At 37.0% G+C, this 20,058-nt stretch overlaps 2 protein-coding genes across 2 annotated transcripts in view; one reads left to right on the top strand and one right to left on the bottom strand.

Annotated features, from left to right (window-relative positions):
* Positions 1 to 625: 625 nt before the first annotated feature.
* Positions 626 to 4,173, bottom strand: ttll2 (tubulin tyrosine ligase-like family, member 2). The gene is given in 5 exon segments (XM_055054228.1): positions 626 to 728; positions 731 to 1,017; positions 1,616 to 2,814; positions 3,378 to 3,551; positions 4,097 to 4,173. Coding segments are annotated over 5 exon segments (1,734 nt in total). The 5' UTR covers positions 4,145 to 4,173; the 3' UTR covers positions 626 to 702.
* Positions 4,174 to 7,877: 3,704 nt separating this feature from the next.
* Positions 7,878 to 20,058, top strand: part of igf2r (insulin-like growth factor 2 receptor) — a 38,037-nt gene continuing 25,856 nt past the window's right edge. The window contains exons 1-8 of the mRNA XM_055054227.1: positions 7,878 to 8,090; positions 9,315 to 9,454; positions 14,621 to 14,739; positions 16,625 to 16,723; positions 17,676 to 17,808; positions 18,557 to 18,668; positions 18,806 to 18,914; positions 19,866 to 20,025. Of these exons, the coding sequence (XP_054910202.1) occupies positions 7,954 to 8,090; positions 9,315 to 9,454; positions 14,621 to 14,739; positions 16,625 to 16,723; positions 17,676 to 17,808; positions 18,557 to 18,668; positions 18,806 to 18,914; positions 19,866 to 20,025 (1,009 nt within the window). The 5' untranslated portion in view covers positions 7,878 to 7,953. The remainder of the gene's footprint in view (positions 8,091 to 9,314; positions 9,455 to 14,620; positions 14,740 to 16,624; positions 16,724 to 17,675; positions 17,809 to 18,556; positions 18,669 to 18,805; positions 18,915 to 19,865; positions 20,026 to 20,058) is intronic.

Raw genomic sequence — 20,058 nt, 5'->3', positions numbered from 1 at the left:
TATCAAACCACTATTTTCTCTGATGTTTTCCCCCTCAGATTCAGTGTAAATAATCTGAATTTGTTTTTTGCTCTAACTTAATCAGTTGGTTGAAACTGAGACTTGCTGCCTTCTAGCTCTCAGTTTAATCTCTGATTAAACTGAGAACATTTTGAAAGCATTAAATGACATGAAATTCAGGAATTAGAAGATGCTAACTGGATTTCCTTAATGGATTCTTTGTGCATCATGTTCCAGTTCAGAATCTCATTGTTGAGGTTTTATGTTTGTTTCTTTTTCTCTTTAAGAGGCCGTTAAGCACCATGTGAATAATTAATGGGGAAACAAAGAACCAGCTGACCTCCTGTTATTCTTCTTGGTTTTGTCAAAACATTTCAGTCATTTAATGACATTAAAGAAACAAGACACAAAAACACAACATATGAGTTTCACTGAACCAAATTTCATTTAATATTCCCAATTACTTAATCTGATCATTTCTGTTTCTTGGATCAGTTTTTTAAAATATTTTTTTCCACTTTCTTACTTATTTCCTTCTTTCTTTCCTTCGTTTGTTCTTTTCTTGTTTTTTTTTCATTCCTTAATTCCTTTCTTCCTTCCTTCTTCCCTTCCTTCCTTACTCAGTTTCAATAAAACAAATCAGAGTTCTGCAGAAATGCTTTGTGTTGCCAAAGCTCCACCTGATCATTTCTGTTTCTTGGATCAGGTATTTTTTGTTTTGGTGTTGACCACTGGTTGAGCAGCGGGGGGTCTTCTGGCCCCCACAGCAGTGAATCAAAGCAGTCTTCATCCTCCTCATCTTCCTTTCCCGTCGATTCCTCCCGTCGGCCTGAAGCCACCCGAGCCGTCAGCTTCTGCAGCTCCTGTATGACGGCCGGGACGTCCAGTTTGACCCGGGAAGCCTTCAGTGTTGCCGGGTTAAACGGGAAAGTCCGAATGAAGCCTCCAGCTCTGATTGGTGGAACATGTTGACCAATTGGAGGCTTCGCTTCCTGAACATGGAGCCGCCGACGTTTTCTGTGAAGCAACATTTGACATGAGTTGAGTTTGACTTTATTGGACGTAATGTAATAAACAAGTAAACAATGTTATACGTATATGGAACTGTATCCATATGTGGAAGAGTTTTTTTTGTAGGATCAATAATTTATTGTAACTCATTCATTGGGTTGTTTTTCTGCTTTAATTTGGCTGAAATCTTTTACATTTTTTTGAACGCTATCAGGAGAAATGGGTCTCGCTATTCAGGCAGAGACAAAAAGAAATCCTACAGCGGCTAAAATTTGATGCCACTCCATTTTTGTTTATATCTTATGAAGAAGGAAGTTGGTTTCTTCTGAGGTTTTTGTGTCATTTGCTTCAGCGGTTTTGGTGCAGCGCCCCCACAGGCGAGGAGGGAAACAGGTTTTTTAGTTAGGTTGGTTTGATGCAGTGCAGTGTGAAAGCGAACTACCAGGCTAGCAGGTGGGAAAACGCCCTAAAAGCAGCCAAAGTCCAAAAAAAGGTCCAATGACATTTTGAAATCCAGGACAAAAAAAATGTTAGTTCTACAGATTACGAGAAAGTCTGGCTCATTGTACGGAAAGTATGAAGTAGTAAGAAGAAGAATGAAAACCTGTAGATGTCTGGAAGCTTCCAGGAATCTGTAGATGGTCTGAATGTTGACCTTCTGCCCTGAGTGCCGAGTACTGAAGAGGAAACCTCGTTCTCCATTTCATCTTGTGTTTCAGCGTTGTCTCGGTTTGTGACCCCAGTAACCTGAGGAGCATATTTCATCTGGCGTGATGATAGACCTGTTTTCACCTCGTTCATCTTGAAGTATGAGCCGAGCATCCAGTGTAAAGTCTCAACAGGTGGAAGGTGTCTTTTTGTCTTTTCATGATGCATTTTTGAAGATTCTTTATTTTTTTGTTGAACGTTGCGATCTTTCAGCTTGGGCAGTGAAGGAACAGGTGTTGAAATGTTAGCATTGAAGCTAGTTTGGAGATTTCGTTGTGTCTGATAAGCTTTGTCTCTTAGACCATCAATAGGTGTGTAATTCATCAACTCAACCAGATCACTGATCAGCTCCTTCTTCACTGATAAGTCGGTTTGGCAGTCCAGAGCCAGGGACGGGCTGTGGTTGACCTCCAGAAGCCAAGGTCTGAACTTACTATCAATGAGGATGTCAAAGCCGAAAAGCTCCACGCAGTTTGGACAGTCCGGTACTGATGCGGTGATGGAGAGGAGCGTCAGCGTGATGATGTTGTTGATCCTCTGCCACAGCAACAGCTCATTAATGTTCTGGTTCTGTAGGAAATACCTGAACTTGCTCATAGTCCACTTACAGCCTGAACCGACCTGCCCTTTCTGGGTTTTATAGAAGGGACCGCGCTTATTGATGCTGGTGTTGGTGAGGTGAGCGAACACGTTAGACAGAGAGGACAGGTTGTATTTCTCTGTGGCGAAACGCACCAGCGCCTCCTGGTGGATGTAAACAGTAAGTGGATGGAAGCTTTTCACACACACATAAATCCTCAGGTCAAACTTGTAGCCTGATATCAGCAGGGGGCTGCTGATGTACCTCTGCACCACTACGGAGCAGTTGTAGATCAGGTCTTTCATGTCCCGGAAGAGGAAAATACCTCGACCTCTGGAGAGGTCAACGGGTTTGCAAACCCAGCAAACTGTTTGTTCTCTGTTGGGAAGCAGCTTGTTGTATTCAGCCAGGAAACTGGTGTATTCGTTCGGAAGGATGAAGGTTGTCGGACTGAAGTTGTAGAGAGCTGAACCAAATGTTGCCTTCATTCTCCTCAGGTTGCGAACCAATGAATCCTTTCAAAAGAAGTTAAGAGACCAATGTTTAGTTTTTAATCATTTCTGTTCTGTCTCATTATAATTTTGTTTAAACGGACAGCAGCTTGTAAAAAGCAATTAGTAAAGCTAATAAATGTTATATTTCATATTAAAATTGTTAAAGGTGACCTATTATGCTTCCTTGAACAGATTAGGCCTGTGGGTTAAACAAAACATGTTCATTACTATTTTTTTTTTTTTTTTCGCACAAAATCATTCTTCGATAATAGGATTATTGTCTGCAAAGTTCTGCCTATTTTGAGCTTTTTTAGAGTCTCTCACTTTAAATCCAAATAAAAAAACAGATGCACAATTATAAAGCATCTTTGAAAAGCAGAAGTGGAGCCTCCTGCACATTCAACAAAAATGAAGCAAGTGGTTTCTGGACAGTAAGTTAACAAAACTCTTGTCTTTCCCCTTTTTGAAAGTATCCACAGAAAGACTGTTGGTTCTGTTCGTTACTCTTTTATATTACACCTACAGGTGAATTAGTGGAAATGTAACGTATGCAAAATAACAGAACTTGTATATCAAAGCGTCACCTTTCGCGTGATGCCAGCAGTTTTGGGATGGTGATTGAGGCGTTGCCATGGCAGCAGGCTGTGATATTCGGAGCTGGTGAACTCTGACCCCCGCCAGTAGAGGTTCCAGTCTCCGTCCTCGCGTTTCCGTTTGTCAAATTCTTTCCATCCTCGTTCCAGAAGCACTTCCCTCACCTGCGACAGCGTGTCAGGGCCATTGTAGATAGAAAAAAAGGGATACATTTCCACTGAGACCCAATACATATTCAGAATAATCCACATTTTTCAAATTTTCTGGTAAAAAAACAAGGACATTTCTGAGCTCCAAAACTGAGCAGTTGGAATAAAAAAATATAAATTTTTAGATTAATCTCAGAAATTTTTTAGAATAGATATGGACATTTTTGAGTTTGAAAAGTCCAAAATTTCTAACTTTTTTTCTAAACTTTTCCAAAGTTTTCAAGAAAATTCCTGCGATTTCAAGGTTTTAAACTTTTTCTAAGAAATTTTCAACTTTTCAAACTTAGGATAATTTTTTTGTTCTTTTTAGAAGATTTCTGACATTGATCTCAGAAATCTTGGAATTTTTTTCTTGCACATTTTTTACTTTTCAAACTGAAATATCAGTTTTTTGATTGAAACTTTCCGAGATAAATCCCAGAATTTCTGAGATTTCCCTGAGAGATTTTCTCATACTTTCTTTTCTATCTGCAGCGGACTCAATAAGCCGTCATACTCACCAGTTGTGGACCTCGGTCGTGTAGCCTGAACACCAGCGACGCAGCCATCCACTGCAGGAAATGCAGCAAGGAGCAGTTAAGTTCAGAACTATAGACACTCTCTTGTGTTAAACATGTTTTTTTTTTTGTGGAGGATTGTTCAGATATTCATATTTAAGCCCATAATTTTAAAAAAAAGTAAGCTAAATGTTCCTTCTCTGGCTTGAGATCAAGAATTTGTTGGAATTTTAACATCTGGTAGTTATTAACAAGTAGTCGGGTTAAAAATAAACAGCGCAGACGTTCCTCTGGGCACCATTTTAAAGCTCTCATAAATGTTAAGCTGCATTCAGCATTTACAAACATGCAGTTAACATTTAACCCGGCCTGGCTGCTTGTTCTTATGTGAGCTGAAGCATTCCAGTCGTAAATCTGAGACGGCCAAACAAACCTGACACTTTGTTGACCCATCAGCACCGAGAGAAGGGTGAGAGTGCATCAATTATCCATTAGCTGAAAATATTTATTGCAATTCAAACTGATGTTCACAAACACAGTGATAATCGGCACAGGCATCATTTATGCTAAATGTGAGTCGACTTAACCCAGATGTGATGTTACTCTTGTTTGTTTCATGACAAATTTAAATCAGACCAAAAAAATTTAACATTTTCTCTTATTTCCAAAGCAAAACCAGATAATTTTATCTTACCTTTGTATAAAGTACTCAGAATAAAATCAGTTTTGTCCTTTTATGCAGAGGTCTTGTCTTTCAGCGAGTTGTTGACAAGCTGTCAGTTCTTGGAGCTCCTCCTCACAAAATGTGGCATCGATTGTCTGAACCATGTCAGAGTCATCAGCTCCCGAGAAGAGAAGCGGCTCTGATGACAGCGACTGGAAGGCTTTAATAACAAAAAGCTGAAGCAAAACGCGCTTAAATATGTAGAGCTGTAAAGGTGCTTGTTCTCTTTGGGGTTTTATGTTAGGAATGTTTCAACTGAATTTTAATGTAAAACAAATGTAACCTGAACAAACAAAACAAGAGACTAATAAAAAAGGAAGAGAATAACTATATAAATCAGTGACATGATCAGTTATTTTTTCATTGACTTGTCAAACTAAAGAAATTGCATCTGTTTTGATGTATTGCATTGTCTACTTTCTTAATGATCTCTCATCATTTTAGTGTGTTGGGTTTTGAGTTTATTCTTTCTTTTTCACATCATAATCAGGAGCTACAGATAGTCAGTATTTGCTAATTCTGACTTTTAACTTATAAATTGTGTGTTTTATTCAAATTTACTGTTAATTTTAAATGACTCAAAATAATACTTCAAAACAAAAATTTCAACAAAAACTCAAAGGAAATAATGTAATGATTCTGATCTTTTACATTTTTTAAAGTAGATTGCAGTGCGTTAGACATGTTTTGTTTAATAGAGTAGCCAGTTACTGAAATGTGTCCAGAGAAGCAGCCTGGGAAGGAACCATTTCTGTTTGTTGCAGTCTGGACCTGTAATGGTTTGTTGACCCAAACCAAACAGTGATGGACGAAAAAGCCTGAATGATGGTCGTGAAGATGATCGGCTGAATGATGTGAGTGAACTTTAAATTCATTGCACAAATCCTTGTTCATTTTCCCAAAATTTCACAGCAATTTGAAGAACTCCTCTTGTCTAAATTAGATAGCATTTTACACCAGCAAGAGTTTATTGCAACGTTTGAAAGCTTTCCATCCAGGCACCAACTGCAAAAAGTTCTCAGTTTTTAATGTAAATTTCACCTTTAAAAATTACACAGGTCTGAAAACATTTAGTAATGCATGGAAAAAAACAACAATTAACCTTTAAAATTACACAAATATTTCTGAAAATTTATTGCTTTTTTGCAATCAAGCTAATCTGATTTGTCTGATGGGCTTTGCGCCCCTAGATGGCAGCAGAGGGCAGGAATTTTGTTTGTTGGTTTGTCATCTTGACTCATCATGTTTTTTGCAAACCGTTTCCTCTTTGGTCATTTTGCTGATAGCTTGGTTTCACAAAGGCCTGTTTTGATTGATACATGACTCAAATCCCTTCTGTTCTTGAAACAACTGGCATGCTTAGTTGTTTTTTACATATATATTAGCTTGTTTCATGTGAAATGTCTTTTTTACTCATTTTTCTGATTAAAGAAAATGAGTAAAAAAGTCATTGGTATCTTCTAGAAATCTGAGGTGAAGCAGAATTTTTTTGATATTTTCCTGCTGACAAGCAGCCAACCCACAGTAATAATGAGCCATTCTCCATTTACTGAAAGGAAGATGCCTTATGTTTATGTTTCTAGGCCACATGCTGTTCTTAAATCTGCTCAGTTGATGCCAATCAACTGAAGCTGGGATCACATCCTCTAATTAAGCTGTGTCTAAACTCAAACGCCAGGGATCATGAGTTATTTCTACTTTGAGGCACAACAATGAATAATATGTCTTAAGGGAGCAGCAATTTTATAAAGTGAAAAAAAGTTAGTAATTTGAGTTTCAGTATGTTTTACCACTTTTATATATCAGATGAAATGATTTACTGATAATTATAAGGCTATTGAATGTGCTCATTACCAGACACTCATTTAAAAACCAAAGGCAATAATATGCAAATACAGAAAGAAATTCAAGGTTCTTTAGAAAGTCTTGCTATTCCATTTGGCACAACGTGATTCTACCAGATGGCCACTAGATGGCGGCAGAATTCAAACTTCTGAAATGTCTAAAAATGTGCCTCCATGTTATTAGGAGAGAGTTTTAAAGGATCCCAGTGAAAATAAGGCAGTAGTAGTCCTTCCATGAATATACATCAGTAAACGAGTTTCATTCATGCTGCATTCAGAAACTACAGACAACAGCAAATACTGGCTACACTTTAGTTTTTTGTCATAATTTAATGTTAAATGATTTTAAAGTTATGCTCTGATTTCCAGCATGTCTTCTGCCAAGAATCCTGAATAGTACAGAATCCTATTTAGCTTTCAAAAGTTATTGTTCTAGAAACAAATGCATTTTTTGTTTCATACGGTTGATCTCTGTTACTGTCGCAGTAGACAGTAACAGAGTAGTACACTGTAAACAACTCAACGAAGTGATATTTCTTCTTTTAAACTGTCACTGTTGTTCATGCCTGTTTGCAAAATTAATTCCAGAATGAAAAGGCGAGAATAAAATCACAATTAAAATGTTACTGTAAAGAAAATAGATTCAATATCTATTTCCATTTGATCAACTATCCAATCTTTTTATATTCAACTGTTTTACTTAACTCTTATTTAAGACACATACAATGTAGATGTGGCTCTGAAGAAAGAGAAAATTCTTCTCATTTCAATTTTAATTGTTTTTATCTACAAACCTTAATCTAAATATCACTTGTAGTTATAATGAGGCTTGCGTTGTTGTTTTCATTCATTTTATTTCAACTTTTAGCTGTGGTGATATTTTTTTCTATATTTTTATGGGACCATTAACGAGCAGTGGTCTCATTAATTGTTTACATTAGTTATAGATTTTACTGTCAATCAAACTTGTTGTAATCAATTTGTAACATGTTCTGTCCATGAGAGATATTAGCCAATTACCAACACAAGAGGACTAACCGATCTATAAATGGTGATTTAATTCCAAAATCACTCAACACACCATGCGGAAGTGGATATTTGTGCTTTTAGTGGATTGGAAATGAGTTTTCCTACTGCCCGCGAACGCCTCTACAGTCAGCACCCTCCGAGTCATGTGACGTCCTGTCATGTGATTCAGTCACTTCCTCCTGATTCGGTTCAGAGCCGATACTCTCTGCTGTATCATGTCGTCTTAATTCGGCTCCACGTTCGTCGTCCAGCTGAACAGAAACATGTTTTTCCGGGATAAACCGACTCACCGCGGGCCTCTGAGGCAGGTTCTGTGGCTGTGCATCGGTTTGGGATGTTTTTTGGTTCGGTCCGGAGCAGAAGAGGTCCGCAGCAGCCTGTGGTACCAGGACCTCTGCAGGTAACGAGCACACCTCCTCCAGAAACAAACAGACGTTACAAGGCATTAAACGGCGTTATTTGATAGTTAAACCCCGCAGCTAACCATTTAGCCCGGTTATCGCTGTCAGCTAAGTCGCTTCCCCCAGACGCTAGCATCGCAGCACCTTTGACATTTACCTCCAGCTAAAAGCAGCTCTTTGTTTTCGTGACAGAACCAACTTTTAGCTTCGGCGGTACCGCTTTCAGTCGGTTAAACTCAGCGTGACGCAGACGCTCTGCTGTTTGATAAAAGCGGAGTTGAAGGTCCAGATTGATCACATGTCAAAGCGCTATTGATCAGTAGTTCCTGGGTATTCAATTTACTTTTACAATTTTTTGTCCAAAAATAAATAAATCTTTTTAAAAAATGCTACTTAAAGAGACATTTTAATACAGAAAATGTAAATAGAAAATCAAACTTCTGACTCTGTTGTTGCGTATTTGTTGATGACTTCACAAGAGGTGCTGATCATCCTGAGTTAATTGACATAATGGCGGACAAACTGCACAGTAGCACTAATGCCTTGCAGCAAGAAGGTCCTGCAAAGGATGCAAAGTACAGCTTTGATGCGATGTATGCCAGGAAAGTTTGAAGTACTTTCATGGCTGCATCACAAGATGCAAAAATAATATTGCAATAAAAGGTTTATTTTTGCATTAAATGCAGGTTTCTATGTGTGTCACTTTGTTGGCCCAAAAAGCAGACATAATAAATAATACAGCTGTAAGCTTTGCCAACATGGTGGTATTTTTAGAGACGTTATCAAATGGTGACAACAAATTAGGTGTCTGTGGTAAAGTGCTTTCAGATTCAATTTAGAAAAGATGAAATGATGGTTCCTCCCATCAGTTTAAATTGTAAAACATTTAACATCAAGTTACTTTCATTGCTGTCAGTATAAAAGATGCAAAACATCTGAGACTAAATATTAGCTTTTCTTCACTGGAGCTCTCAGTGCAGCTGTTGTCTAAATATTGACTCAGTAATAAGACAGGAATGATAAGCAGTTTGCTGAATGCTCACACTGGCTGCTGTTTGTGTCCTGGTTTTGTCACTTTACTAAAGACAAAGTCCATCATTAACCTCAGTCTTAACTGCAGAAGACTATTGAAGATGTTGGATGTTTTGCCCATTTTCTTCACATTTTTATTAACTAAGTATTTCAATTCTTTCCTAAATAATTCTGCTTTTTCTGCCTTTCAGCTATAAATGGGAGGCTGTAGACCTGGACAACAAAGTGAAATACACCATAAAGCTTTGTGAGTCTTCACCACCGACCAGCTGTGAGTCCGGCGCTGCAGTTTGCGCCCAAAGCCTCAGCGGTGAAGAGAAGTACTCGGTCGGTGAGTACGGTTCAGTAAGAACAAGAACAAATACCAAACAGAACCACAGAAGGCTCCGAACAGAACCACAGAGCCTTCAAAACCACAGAGTGTTCTGTGGTTCTGTTTGGTGGTATATCGGACTGTAACATGTGGAAAGTGTCTGCATTTGGTGGAACGTTGCAAGTCAGAGCTTAATTTGAGTCATGGCTTCGTCAGAGATGCCTTTCGCCATGTTCGTATGGAGAGAAGAGTGCCAAGTTACGAGAAATAAATGACATTTAATCAATGACATTTAATTAAATGTCATGAATTAATAAAAAAAAACACAGATCCAATGCTATCTTCATCAACTCAAACCTTAAATGTAACAAAGTTTCACTTGAAGCAGAACTTTAATTACTGCCTAAACTTGATGAAGTTTGGAACCATCACACATCAGCTTCAGTTGGCGGTTTTATTTGAATTTCATAACATTTTAAGTTCAGTATTTGTGAAAAACCGTCAGGTAGTTGGACGCTACTGGTTCTATTTTAAGTAAAGATTTTACCGTTTTTGCTAAATAAAGCTGATATGTCCTTAAAAGAAGTCGCAGCTGCTGTATCGAGTCAGGATCTGTTATTTACCCCCGAGGAAAACCGAGATGACAGCCTTGTTAGTGAAAAGGAAAAGGGTTCCTTCACAGCAGGGTTGAGGAAAAAAGCAGGACCAATTTCATATTTATACGACAGTAAACTTATATCTGACCCCATCATGTGGGGGTCAGATATAAGCTGTTGTTTTAATTCTGAATAATATAATTAAACGAGAAACAAATCCTTTTCATATCCAGAAATATCTTCACTCCAATTATATAGTCAGATTATGGCAATTAAAACTGAAAATCAAAATATCAAAGCATCATTCTATAAAACATAATGGATATTTCTTTAAAACTTTTCTGTATTTTCATTCAGACTGAAACTATTTTAAGTGTTTAAGGAGTTCCTGAGGGTTTTTATTTAATATAACAGAAACTTAACAGGCACCAATAGATTAATGCAAAGATACAGAAATATAATAAGATATTCTCGTTTTTGTTTTATCCAAAATATTAGGGTTGATACAACATAGATTTAGGGTCGCATCAAGGAAAGAAAAAAATAAACTATAATATCACAGGAATAAAATCGTACAACAACAAAGTAATGTTACGAGAATAAAGTTGTTATATGACATTATTAATAGTAAAATGTTATTCTTGTAATATAATCTATGGATTATTGACCACAACCTGTTTGACATGTTTAAATTAACATTTAAAATTGAATTTAAACATGTGAAAATGGCTAAACTCCATAGTTTTTATGATATTTTATACCCAGATTCTTTGTTTGTACCATAAATATCTCATCTTCCCGTAGAAAAACTCTTCTTTTGATGTCTCAGAAATGCAGAAGTCTTTACTTTTAACACAGAAACAATGAAATGAGAGTTTTGTTAGAATAATTTGATCATAAAAGCCTTGCAATAATTCTTCTTAATCTTGAGAGTGAAGCATTGATCGCTCCAGCGTTTTCTCATGCTGTGTTCCTCGCTGAGTGTGAGGTAAAATTCATGGTTTTATGTTTTTCATGCCGCCTCAACCTGACAGTGCTCCCAGTCTTGCTGTCGACAACAGGAGGTTTTACTGCTGACTGAACTATTGATCTGATGCTGTATGGATCAGTTTGTTGGTGCTTCATCAGAGATTTGATCTGTGTGCTGAACAGACAGAGTCCCTGCTCCTCTTCCTCCTGCTCTTCCTCCTGTTCGTCAGCAGCATCCTCACCTCCTTCGCTGCAAAAACACAAAACCTGACAAGTATTTTTGGTCTAGTTTCTTCTGAAAGTATCTTATTGTAATTGAAATAACCCAAAACTAACCTACTGGTAACTTTTCAGCATCATATAAGAGTTTATTTCATGTAAATAAGTCCTTAATATTTCTCATTCCTAATATTCATATATAATATTTCTTAATTAATCTGCTAGTTGAACTGGTCAGTTTTCAGGGATTAGTTATTTAAAACAAGCTTTTTTTCTCTGCTTCCTTCCTAAAGGAGGATGTTTCATGTTCGTGTTGCATGAATGAACCCATTTTGAAGACTGAATTCAGTTTTAGCTCTGAGCTACATTTTGGTTTCACTCTGAGTAAGAATAGAGCCGTGGATGGACCCCAACCACAATTTTAGTTTATTGGGCATCTACTGGTTCACATTGGAGCAGTTAGGTTTAGATAACTTAATCCAAATCTATTTATTTTTCACTCTAGAAATGCATCGCTGCTACATTTGTTCTCATTTGTTTTTCGCTTGTTTACTTTTTTTGGATAATTATTCCCTCTGGCTGTGCAGCTGGAAGAATTTCTGCTCCTACTTTTCTTTTTTTTTTTTCAACTTTCAGACAGTTGTTATAATGTGTAACCATAGCAACAAGGTTTCACAAGTGAGAGCAGCTAATTAGCATCTCTGAAGCTCCAATAATACCTGAACTGCGACCTCAAATCACAGAGGAGTTGGAAAGGAGGCTTCGTGGCTGCAGATGCATAATGAGTAAAAATCCTTTCCTCTACTCCTCTGTCTCTTCACTTGGTCTTCTAACCATTCAGACAGATTTAAAGAGGAGAGGCAAAAGCAAAGGAGCTGGAAGAGCAACTTGCTAACAACTGAGTGTGTTTCTGGATGGCACACACTCTGCTGCTGTTATTGAGCTGTTAACATGTCTCATCATTCATGAGACTGTCGTACACCAACAGTCTTCAGTCAGAGAACTCTTCAGATGCAGTTGCAACACTGACAGCTACTCCATCCACAACATCTATGAGTTTCAATTAATTAATTGCATGATAAATTAAAATGAGTTTGATTTCCATTCTGATGATTAATAGTTTCTGAAGGGAAATTTGGTTTAATCCTTTTGGTTTCAGTTCTGTGTGGTTTTTGTTTGATTTTTATTAATTGATTTTGGTTGTTGAGTTTTAGTTTTTATATTTAAAATATCTTCAAGTTGCAGTGTGGAGCATTGTTTACAATATTAAAGTTGATTGATCTTGTATTATTATGTTATCTTCTTTATAAAACAATAATTTTATCATTTATCCCACTAATTTCTGGGACAATTTAATGTCCTGCAAATGGATTGTGCCAGGCTAAACTGGTTATGACAGCATTTAATTTTAGGATAAATAAAGTAATTTTGAATAAAATGTAATCTCTCTGATACATGAAATCATTCAGTCTTTCTTTGCCTGATTTTAAAATATGTCTGAGCTAAAAAAAAGAAAAAGAAAATGCAGCTAATGTTTCACAGGAGCTCACTTGGAGTGTTTGAGTCAGTCTCAATGTTTAGTCACTCTGAAGCCGCTTAAGACTTCCTTTATTCTTCTGCTGACCTCTTTGGCTGCCAGACGGGGTTATTTTAGGCTAAAACAGCTCGTCCTGCAGCCAGAGGTCACAAAAGTCCCCTTGTTGAATATCTGATATCAGTGTCCTGGCTGTAACAAGGAGCCATGTATCTTTAAAGACAACACACATTTTCACTTGCTTTAAAAACAAGTGAAAACTTGTGCAGTTGTTGGTTTTTATTATAAGTTTATTTTAGTACAGCAAGGAAGTGCTCTTATGTAAAGAAGAAGAATGAGTAAGTGGTGACCAAGCAGCAGAGAGGTCAGATGATTTGGAGTTAAATATCTGTGTGACTTCTCACATGACCCCTGAACGCATCAGCAGTTCACACAGACACAGAGCTGCTAGCCTGAGGCTTTATCTGCTCAGCACTTTTCTACGATTAGGGGCTAAATTATCTGACTCGTTGTATTCCAAAGGGTGAATTAGAGAAGTTAAACTAACAGTGAGTTCAAGGAAACACGTGAGTTTTCTCAGAACTCAGGGAAGGAAAATCCACACAGAGACTTTAAGCTACATGTTTTATGCCCTCAAGTCGAAACATGTCAGACAGTTTGTGTAAAATATGATGCAGCCTTTTCTGTAGCTGTGCTTTAAAAATTGTTCCAAAAACAAACAGGAAATGGTTTAATTTCTCCCAGCTTATTTTCTGTTCACCTTTTAGTCACTTTTGCATCGTGTTTCTTCTGCATTAGATGTGATCTCCTTGTTTCTGCAAAGGATGCAGTTTTTGGTGTATTTTTTTTAATTCAATCTTTCTTACAAAATAATTCTGTTTGCATTCAAATATTAAACAATTTTATTTTATTACAATAATTATTCAGCTTGGATAATTAGTAAAAAGTGAACTCAAATTTTGAATATTTGTGTTTATTTTTGTTTTTCTACCACTTTGATCTGCCTGGTTGCTGAAATGTTCAAATCTATAACATTAAACTTTATGTTATAGATTTGACCTGAATTTAGGTCCAGAATGTAACAGAAAAACATTAGCAAAGTTAGATACTAACAATGTTAACATATTAAATGTTTTCATTCATTCAGTTATTTTATTTTGGTAAATTGTCCACATCACCAGAAACAACAAAGAAATAACAATAAGTGTAGAATATCAAATGTATTACGATATGTTGAAATAAAGCAATAAAGGTCCATTTTTTCTTATTTTCAGGAAAACGCCGAAATTGTTTCATATTAATGCTATAATACAGGTTTCAGTTTCTCCATGGAGAGACCGACTGTTCGTCCTTATCTCCTGTAGTTTGTAGGTTTGTTGGTCATCTGGTTGCTCAGTTACATTTCTTTTATTGCTTTCTTGTGATTGCAGCCTATTTTGACCCAGAGTTCACATGAACAAACTCATAACATCACTGAAAATATTTACTCAATCACAAGGAAATACATTTGTTTTCTCTCATATGAAGCTCAGGTGTTTCAGTTTTTTTCTGTTTTTTTTTATCCATTTGTAAATTCTCTGAAATTACAAATCAAATATATGTTTTTTTTTAAAATCACTGGCCTGCTGTCAGTTTTTAAAACTCGGATCCGAGCTTTTCCCACAGCAGACAGTTTTTCCTTTCCGATCGAGTACCGACATGAAAAATGAAAACTGCTCTGACCCTGCAGTCAAAATAAACTTGGAGGTTGGGAGTCTGAGACATTAATCTGCCAACCTGTCTGCTTGGAGATAAAAACTAATGGTGAAAATGAATGATTTCAACAGATAAAACGGCGCGTTGACCCTGTCCTCATTTACTCTGCAGGTGACCTTTCCCTGCAGAAGCTCTCCGGCACCGTGCTGGATTACAACACCAACAGCACATGCCCCGGAGGAACCAACCCGGTTCAGACCAGCATCGACTTCCAGTGTGGGAAAACTATGGTAAGATCAACGGCGACAGGCCTGACGGCGACCGAACATCCCCTGTTCAGTCTCCTCCAGAACAGGGGATGTGTAATAATCAGAATATATGGAAGTGACTGATTGGTATTGTGTATTATTCTTGTCTGTTTCCTGACGTCAGCAAACACCTGCTCTGGGCAGCTGTTTTGTTGTGGCAGCATAAAGACAAACCCTGTATGTGTGTTAATATGTCTGCAGATATGCAAACACAAAAAATCTGCAGCATTTCAATTTAAAGGGAACTTTATTTTTCTTCTTGAACAGGTTAGGTTAGCAAAATGAGATAAAAAAAAAAGATGCAAATGTGATAGTTTTGCTGTTAAGATTTACAATAATTTTACATCTTTGTTGTATAAAACACTTTAAAGGTGAGCTACTCTTCCTATTGGCTATGCAAATGTTTGTTACATTTTTTGCACAAAATCATTCTTGGATAATGAGATTTTAGTTTCTGCTCATTTTCTAATTGTTGAGCCTGCAGCTCAACATTTATACTCACAAATGAAATGGCTAGATGCTGAGTCAACAGAAAAAACACTTGTCTTTTCCAGCAGCCATTGTACAGAGCATACAGCACCAAAACCAGCTGACCAAACATGCTGGAGCTCCATCTGGGTTGATAGGTAATGGTTTAGGTAATGGCGCAGTGCCTGATGATTTGTGATGTTACATCCAGTTTTTTAAAATAATAAAAAAACAAACCATGAAGTTATTGCCAAATAAGTTGAAATAAGTGTTTTTAGAAGCAGCAAAAACCCAAGTAGTAGAACAAAAATGTGCAAAATCAGAATTTTCCATGTGTTTCCATGCCAAATGTTTTTTTTTTCTCTCCATGATATTAATCACTTATTTCAGGCATCAAAATGCAAATAATTCAAAAATCATCCAATGTAATTTTTCTCTTTCTTCCTGCAAATTTCAGAGCTTTGATATTCTGTGTAGAATGAATGCAGAGCAAAAGGTTTCTGCTGATTTGGATCTGATCATTGTTCTGTGGTTTCGTGTGTGCGTGTGTGTGTGTGTGCGTGCGCGCGCGCGCGCTTGTGCATGTGGAAGAGAGAGCGAGAGTTGTCATAGCTTTGGCAGTGATGTAACTTCCTGTCGAGTCACAATGAGAGTAGTTGTTTCCACAGAGAAGTGGCTTAGCAGGTTATTATGTCTGGAAACAAGAAATGAAACTCAATGAAAAAAGAACAATGAAATTATAAAAAGGGAAGATTATGCTGACAAAATTGCTAGCCAAGTTCAGCGTCTCAACTTTTTAAATATTTGTCTTGTTGGGCTTCAATGTTTGATTCTGCACAGTTTTGGTTATTATTTTGGGTTGGCTGATTATACTCCTTTGACTGAATAAATTAAAGTTGTATTTTCATGTTTGATCAAGATTCTGAAGCTGTTAATGTGTTTAAATGAGCTGCACTGGTGCAGAGTTAGGAAATAAATGTGTAAGTCAGTACATTTATATCTATGTTTTTAAAAAAGAAACGTTTCAAATCTATCCTGCTGTATTTCTGTATTTGATATCAATCAATACTAAACCTTAGATTTCGGTGTCGGAAGTGAAAAAAGTGGACTCTGTGTTTTTGTTTGTGATGGTAGGTTTGTGGGCTTGTATTCAACCATAGAGCTCAGATATTCACACATACCAGGAAATTACAGCTACAGAAAAGTAAAAAAAAAAAAAAAAACGAACTCAAAAGATGTTTTTTCTTGGTAAATAAAAACAGACAAACTCCGTGTGCTTCAAACTTATGTGTACAGAAAACTTATGACGAATTTTTCCGAAAGTCACCCACTCAGTAAAAAGCCAATATTTTCTGCTTGTGTATAACGAAACAGTTTTTTTCACACTTCTACCTAACAGGGCACCCCAGAGTTTGTGGCGCTGTCTGAATGTGTTCATTACTTTGAGTGGAAGACCTACGCTGCCTGCAGGAAGGACAAATTCAAACCACACAAAGAGGTAGGAGACCTGACTGATGGTCCTGCTTGTAGGTTTCTGAGTGAAAACGGAAACCGCATCTTTCTGCAGAAACAATTAGTCAGCTGACAGAAAGTGACGCTTCCCATGAAGCGCTGCTGTTTGTGCTGCGCAGCAGAAAGCCTGTCACATGCTGTCACCGTGAAATGAATTTACGTTGCGTTAGTGAAACCATTTCTTTTTTTTTTTAGGGTAAAAGTTCACTGATGTAACCAAAACATCTCCAACCGACATCTCAAAACAACTAATTCTGATTAACTGATCAATCAGTTATGGAAATGATCGTCAGCTGATTTAGTAATTGATTAATAGTTAATTGGAGCATCCCTCAAAAAAGGCAATATTCTGAAAGAGCAGCAATTCAGCCAAAACTGAACAAGCATATAAGATTTTGTATTTAAGGCAAATAATAATAATAAAAAAACTTATTTTTTAGTAATATGTTCTACCCAGAACTCAAGTGGTAGTTTTGGCTTCACTTGGTCCAAGTTCTGTTAATAAGGTTCTATTAGGCACATTTTACTGTCCAACTATTGATCCGTTTATCTAAAAAAACAATCAGCAGATCTGCCCTGCATTGTATTGATAAGTCAAGCAGAAAGGCCTGAGCTTTGCACATGTAGTATTTGTTTTAGCTTGATTATTTGCTATGAATGATCAAGCCTTCACTAAAGGAATGCAGTATTGAGTTTTAGGCAATAAAGTCTGTTTTCTTAAATATTTGTTTTTTATGTATTAAGATTGTATAAAATGGCTTTATTGGGTAAAAGATAAATCTGCAAAATGTGGCAAATTTTTTTGATAGTATTAATCGTCAGAATAATTGAACTCTAAAATAATCATTCCTATCATCTCCCTCTCGCGTTAACGTAAAATCCAGTTCCTGTTTGTGTTTCTGTTGAGTGGTGTGTTAACGCTCCTGCTGTGTGTTTAGGTTCCCTGCTACGTGTTCGACTCAGACGGTAAGAAGCACGACCTGAACCCTCTGATCAAGGTGGAGGACGGTTACCTGGTCGATGACGGCGACGACAAAGCCGACTTTTACATCAACATCTGCCGAAGCCTGAGTGAGTGAAAACGCTCATTGGATTTAGAAATCTGGGCCTTTTTAAAGCGTTTTCCATGGAAGAGCATTAGGGCCACTAGTGGAGAAGAAAAAGAAAAAATTCAGATTTTCTTTCTCTGAAGTCAGACTTTAATCTTAACCGTGTGACTTCTTTTCTCAGAATTGACTTTTTTTTCTCAGACATTTTTTTTCCCTCTTAATTCTGACTTTTAAACTCAGAAGTTAAAAAATTAAATTCTGTTTGTTTTTCTTCTGTGGCCCTAAACCACATCTGTACGTTTCTCTGTCAGAAAATCAGTGGCTGCTGAAAGTAGCGGCTTTATGGTCATATACTCAGAATATTTGTACAAGTTATCAGAAATTTTTCCTGGAAACTTCCTGAGATTAATCTAAAAAATTTCAGTTTTTTTTATTGCAAATTCTCTGAAATTTTGACTCTTTTCTGAAAAGTTTTGAGATTTTTCAGGTGGAAATGTATTTATTTTTCTGCCTATAATGGCCGGTCATAGAAAGCTGATTTCATTATGTTCCCCTCTGATTTAGGTCAAGCAAAGAAAAACTTCGAATTAAATTTCCGGAACATTAATAAACTTTTGAAATTGTTTGATTTTTTTTTATCACTAAATAGTACTTTGATTTAATTCCTTATTTTCTTTTAATTAGTGAAAGTTTGTTGTCTTCTACTTTTTTATTTACTTAATTATTAGAACCCAATATTAGGATTTGAGTTCTTCTGTTCTGTCCTGCAGACATGGCAGATAAGCCGTGTGCAGAGGGCTCTGCAGCCTGCCTCATCACCGGTCAAGGCTCCTTCAGCATGGGGGTTCCCAGCCGGCCGCTGGAGGCCGTGTCCAGCGACAGGCGAGTCTCTTCACTGCAGATGTTTCCTTCAGCTCTTCTCCTGCTTGTTGTTAAAACTGAACATGATTCCACCGTGCTGCTTGTTTCTGGCTTTAAAAAAGCACTGAATTAAAATTTTTGTGTAATTTTCTGTCCAGTTTGAGGTTACAGTATGAATTAAGCGCCGAGTCGACGCCTCCGGAGAGATGTGGAGGACACCGGCCGACCGTCAACATCACTTTGATCTGTCCTTCAAGCCGCCATCCCGTAAGTCCCACAGCTCGCGCTGCTAACCCATCAACACCCATCAACAGCCAAATCACCCATCAACAGCCAAATCTGAGAACCTGGTTCTCAGATTTGGCTGTTCAGCTCCCAGCCATTAGCTGGGTAGTAACGTTTTGGAAAAAACTGTTTTAAGACTGTTTTTACTTTTAGTTTTGGAACTTTATTAGAGAAGTGTTAGAGAAGAACTTTATTAGAGAAGTGTCATTACTCTTACATGAGTAAAATCTCTGAATATTCTACCTACTGTAAGTAACTTTACTGGAGTTTTTGTTAAAGTTTAGTAAGTTTTATATTGAAAGAAATTTATTTGAATTTATTTATTTTTTTTGCCTGGTTTTGTTATATTGTAACTGTGACTCTAGTGAATTATTTTCAATATGCACTATAAAAACATTGAAAGTGTTTTTGTGTTAATTTCTAGTGCAGATGTCTTGAAATAAGACAAAACCAAATTACAAGTCACGTTTCAGTGATATGTAGGAAAATGTTTTATGTTAATAACTTATGAATATTGATGAGAATACTCATTTCATTGGCAGATTTTTCACTTATAAAATTGGAAAAATATTTTATTGTAAGTGAAATAATCAGCCTTTGGAATTAGAGCGTTTTCACCAACATTAATGAATTATTGTCTCATGTATCTATAGTTACCTGGAAGTTAGTTTGTCTTATTCCACGTGTACTAAGATATTTAACTTTGATTTAAAAACTAAACCAAAATTACTTACAATTCTGTGTGAACTTGTGTTATAATTTTTAAATATTAAATGATTGATAATTTGCTCAGTAATTTTAGTCACCTTTTTACCAATACCCGTTCACTCCAATAATTTCTCGGGCAAATACTGTTTACTCTTACTTGAGTAAAATCTTTGGGAACTTTACCCTCCTCTTCTTCCAGGTAACTCCTGATTGTTCTCATTTCAGGGCAGCGCCCCCAAGATGGTGGCCGAGTCAAACTGTCGTTACGAGGTGGAGTGGGTGACCGAGTACGCCTGTCACAGAGACTACCTGGAGAGTCACACCTGCAAACTGACGAGCGAACAGCACGACATCTCCATCGACCTTTCACCTCTCACCCTCGGCAGTAAGTCTAAACAGGAGCTTTTTTGATCCCAGA

The sequence above is a fragment of the Poeciliopsis prolifica genome, unplaced genomic scaffold (assembly GCF_027474105.1).
Source record: "Poeciliopsis prolifica strain line A6 unplaced genomic scaffold, Auburn_PproV2 SCAFFOLD039, whole genome shotgun sequence".
Taxonomy (NCBI): Eukaryota; Metazoa; Chordata; class Actinopteri; order Cyprinodontiformes; family Poeciliidae; genus Poeciliopsis; species Poeciliopsis prolifica.
The sequence above is the reverse complement of the archived record's forward strand: the minus strand, read 5'-3'. Positions and strand labels throughout refer to the sequence as shown.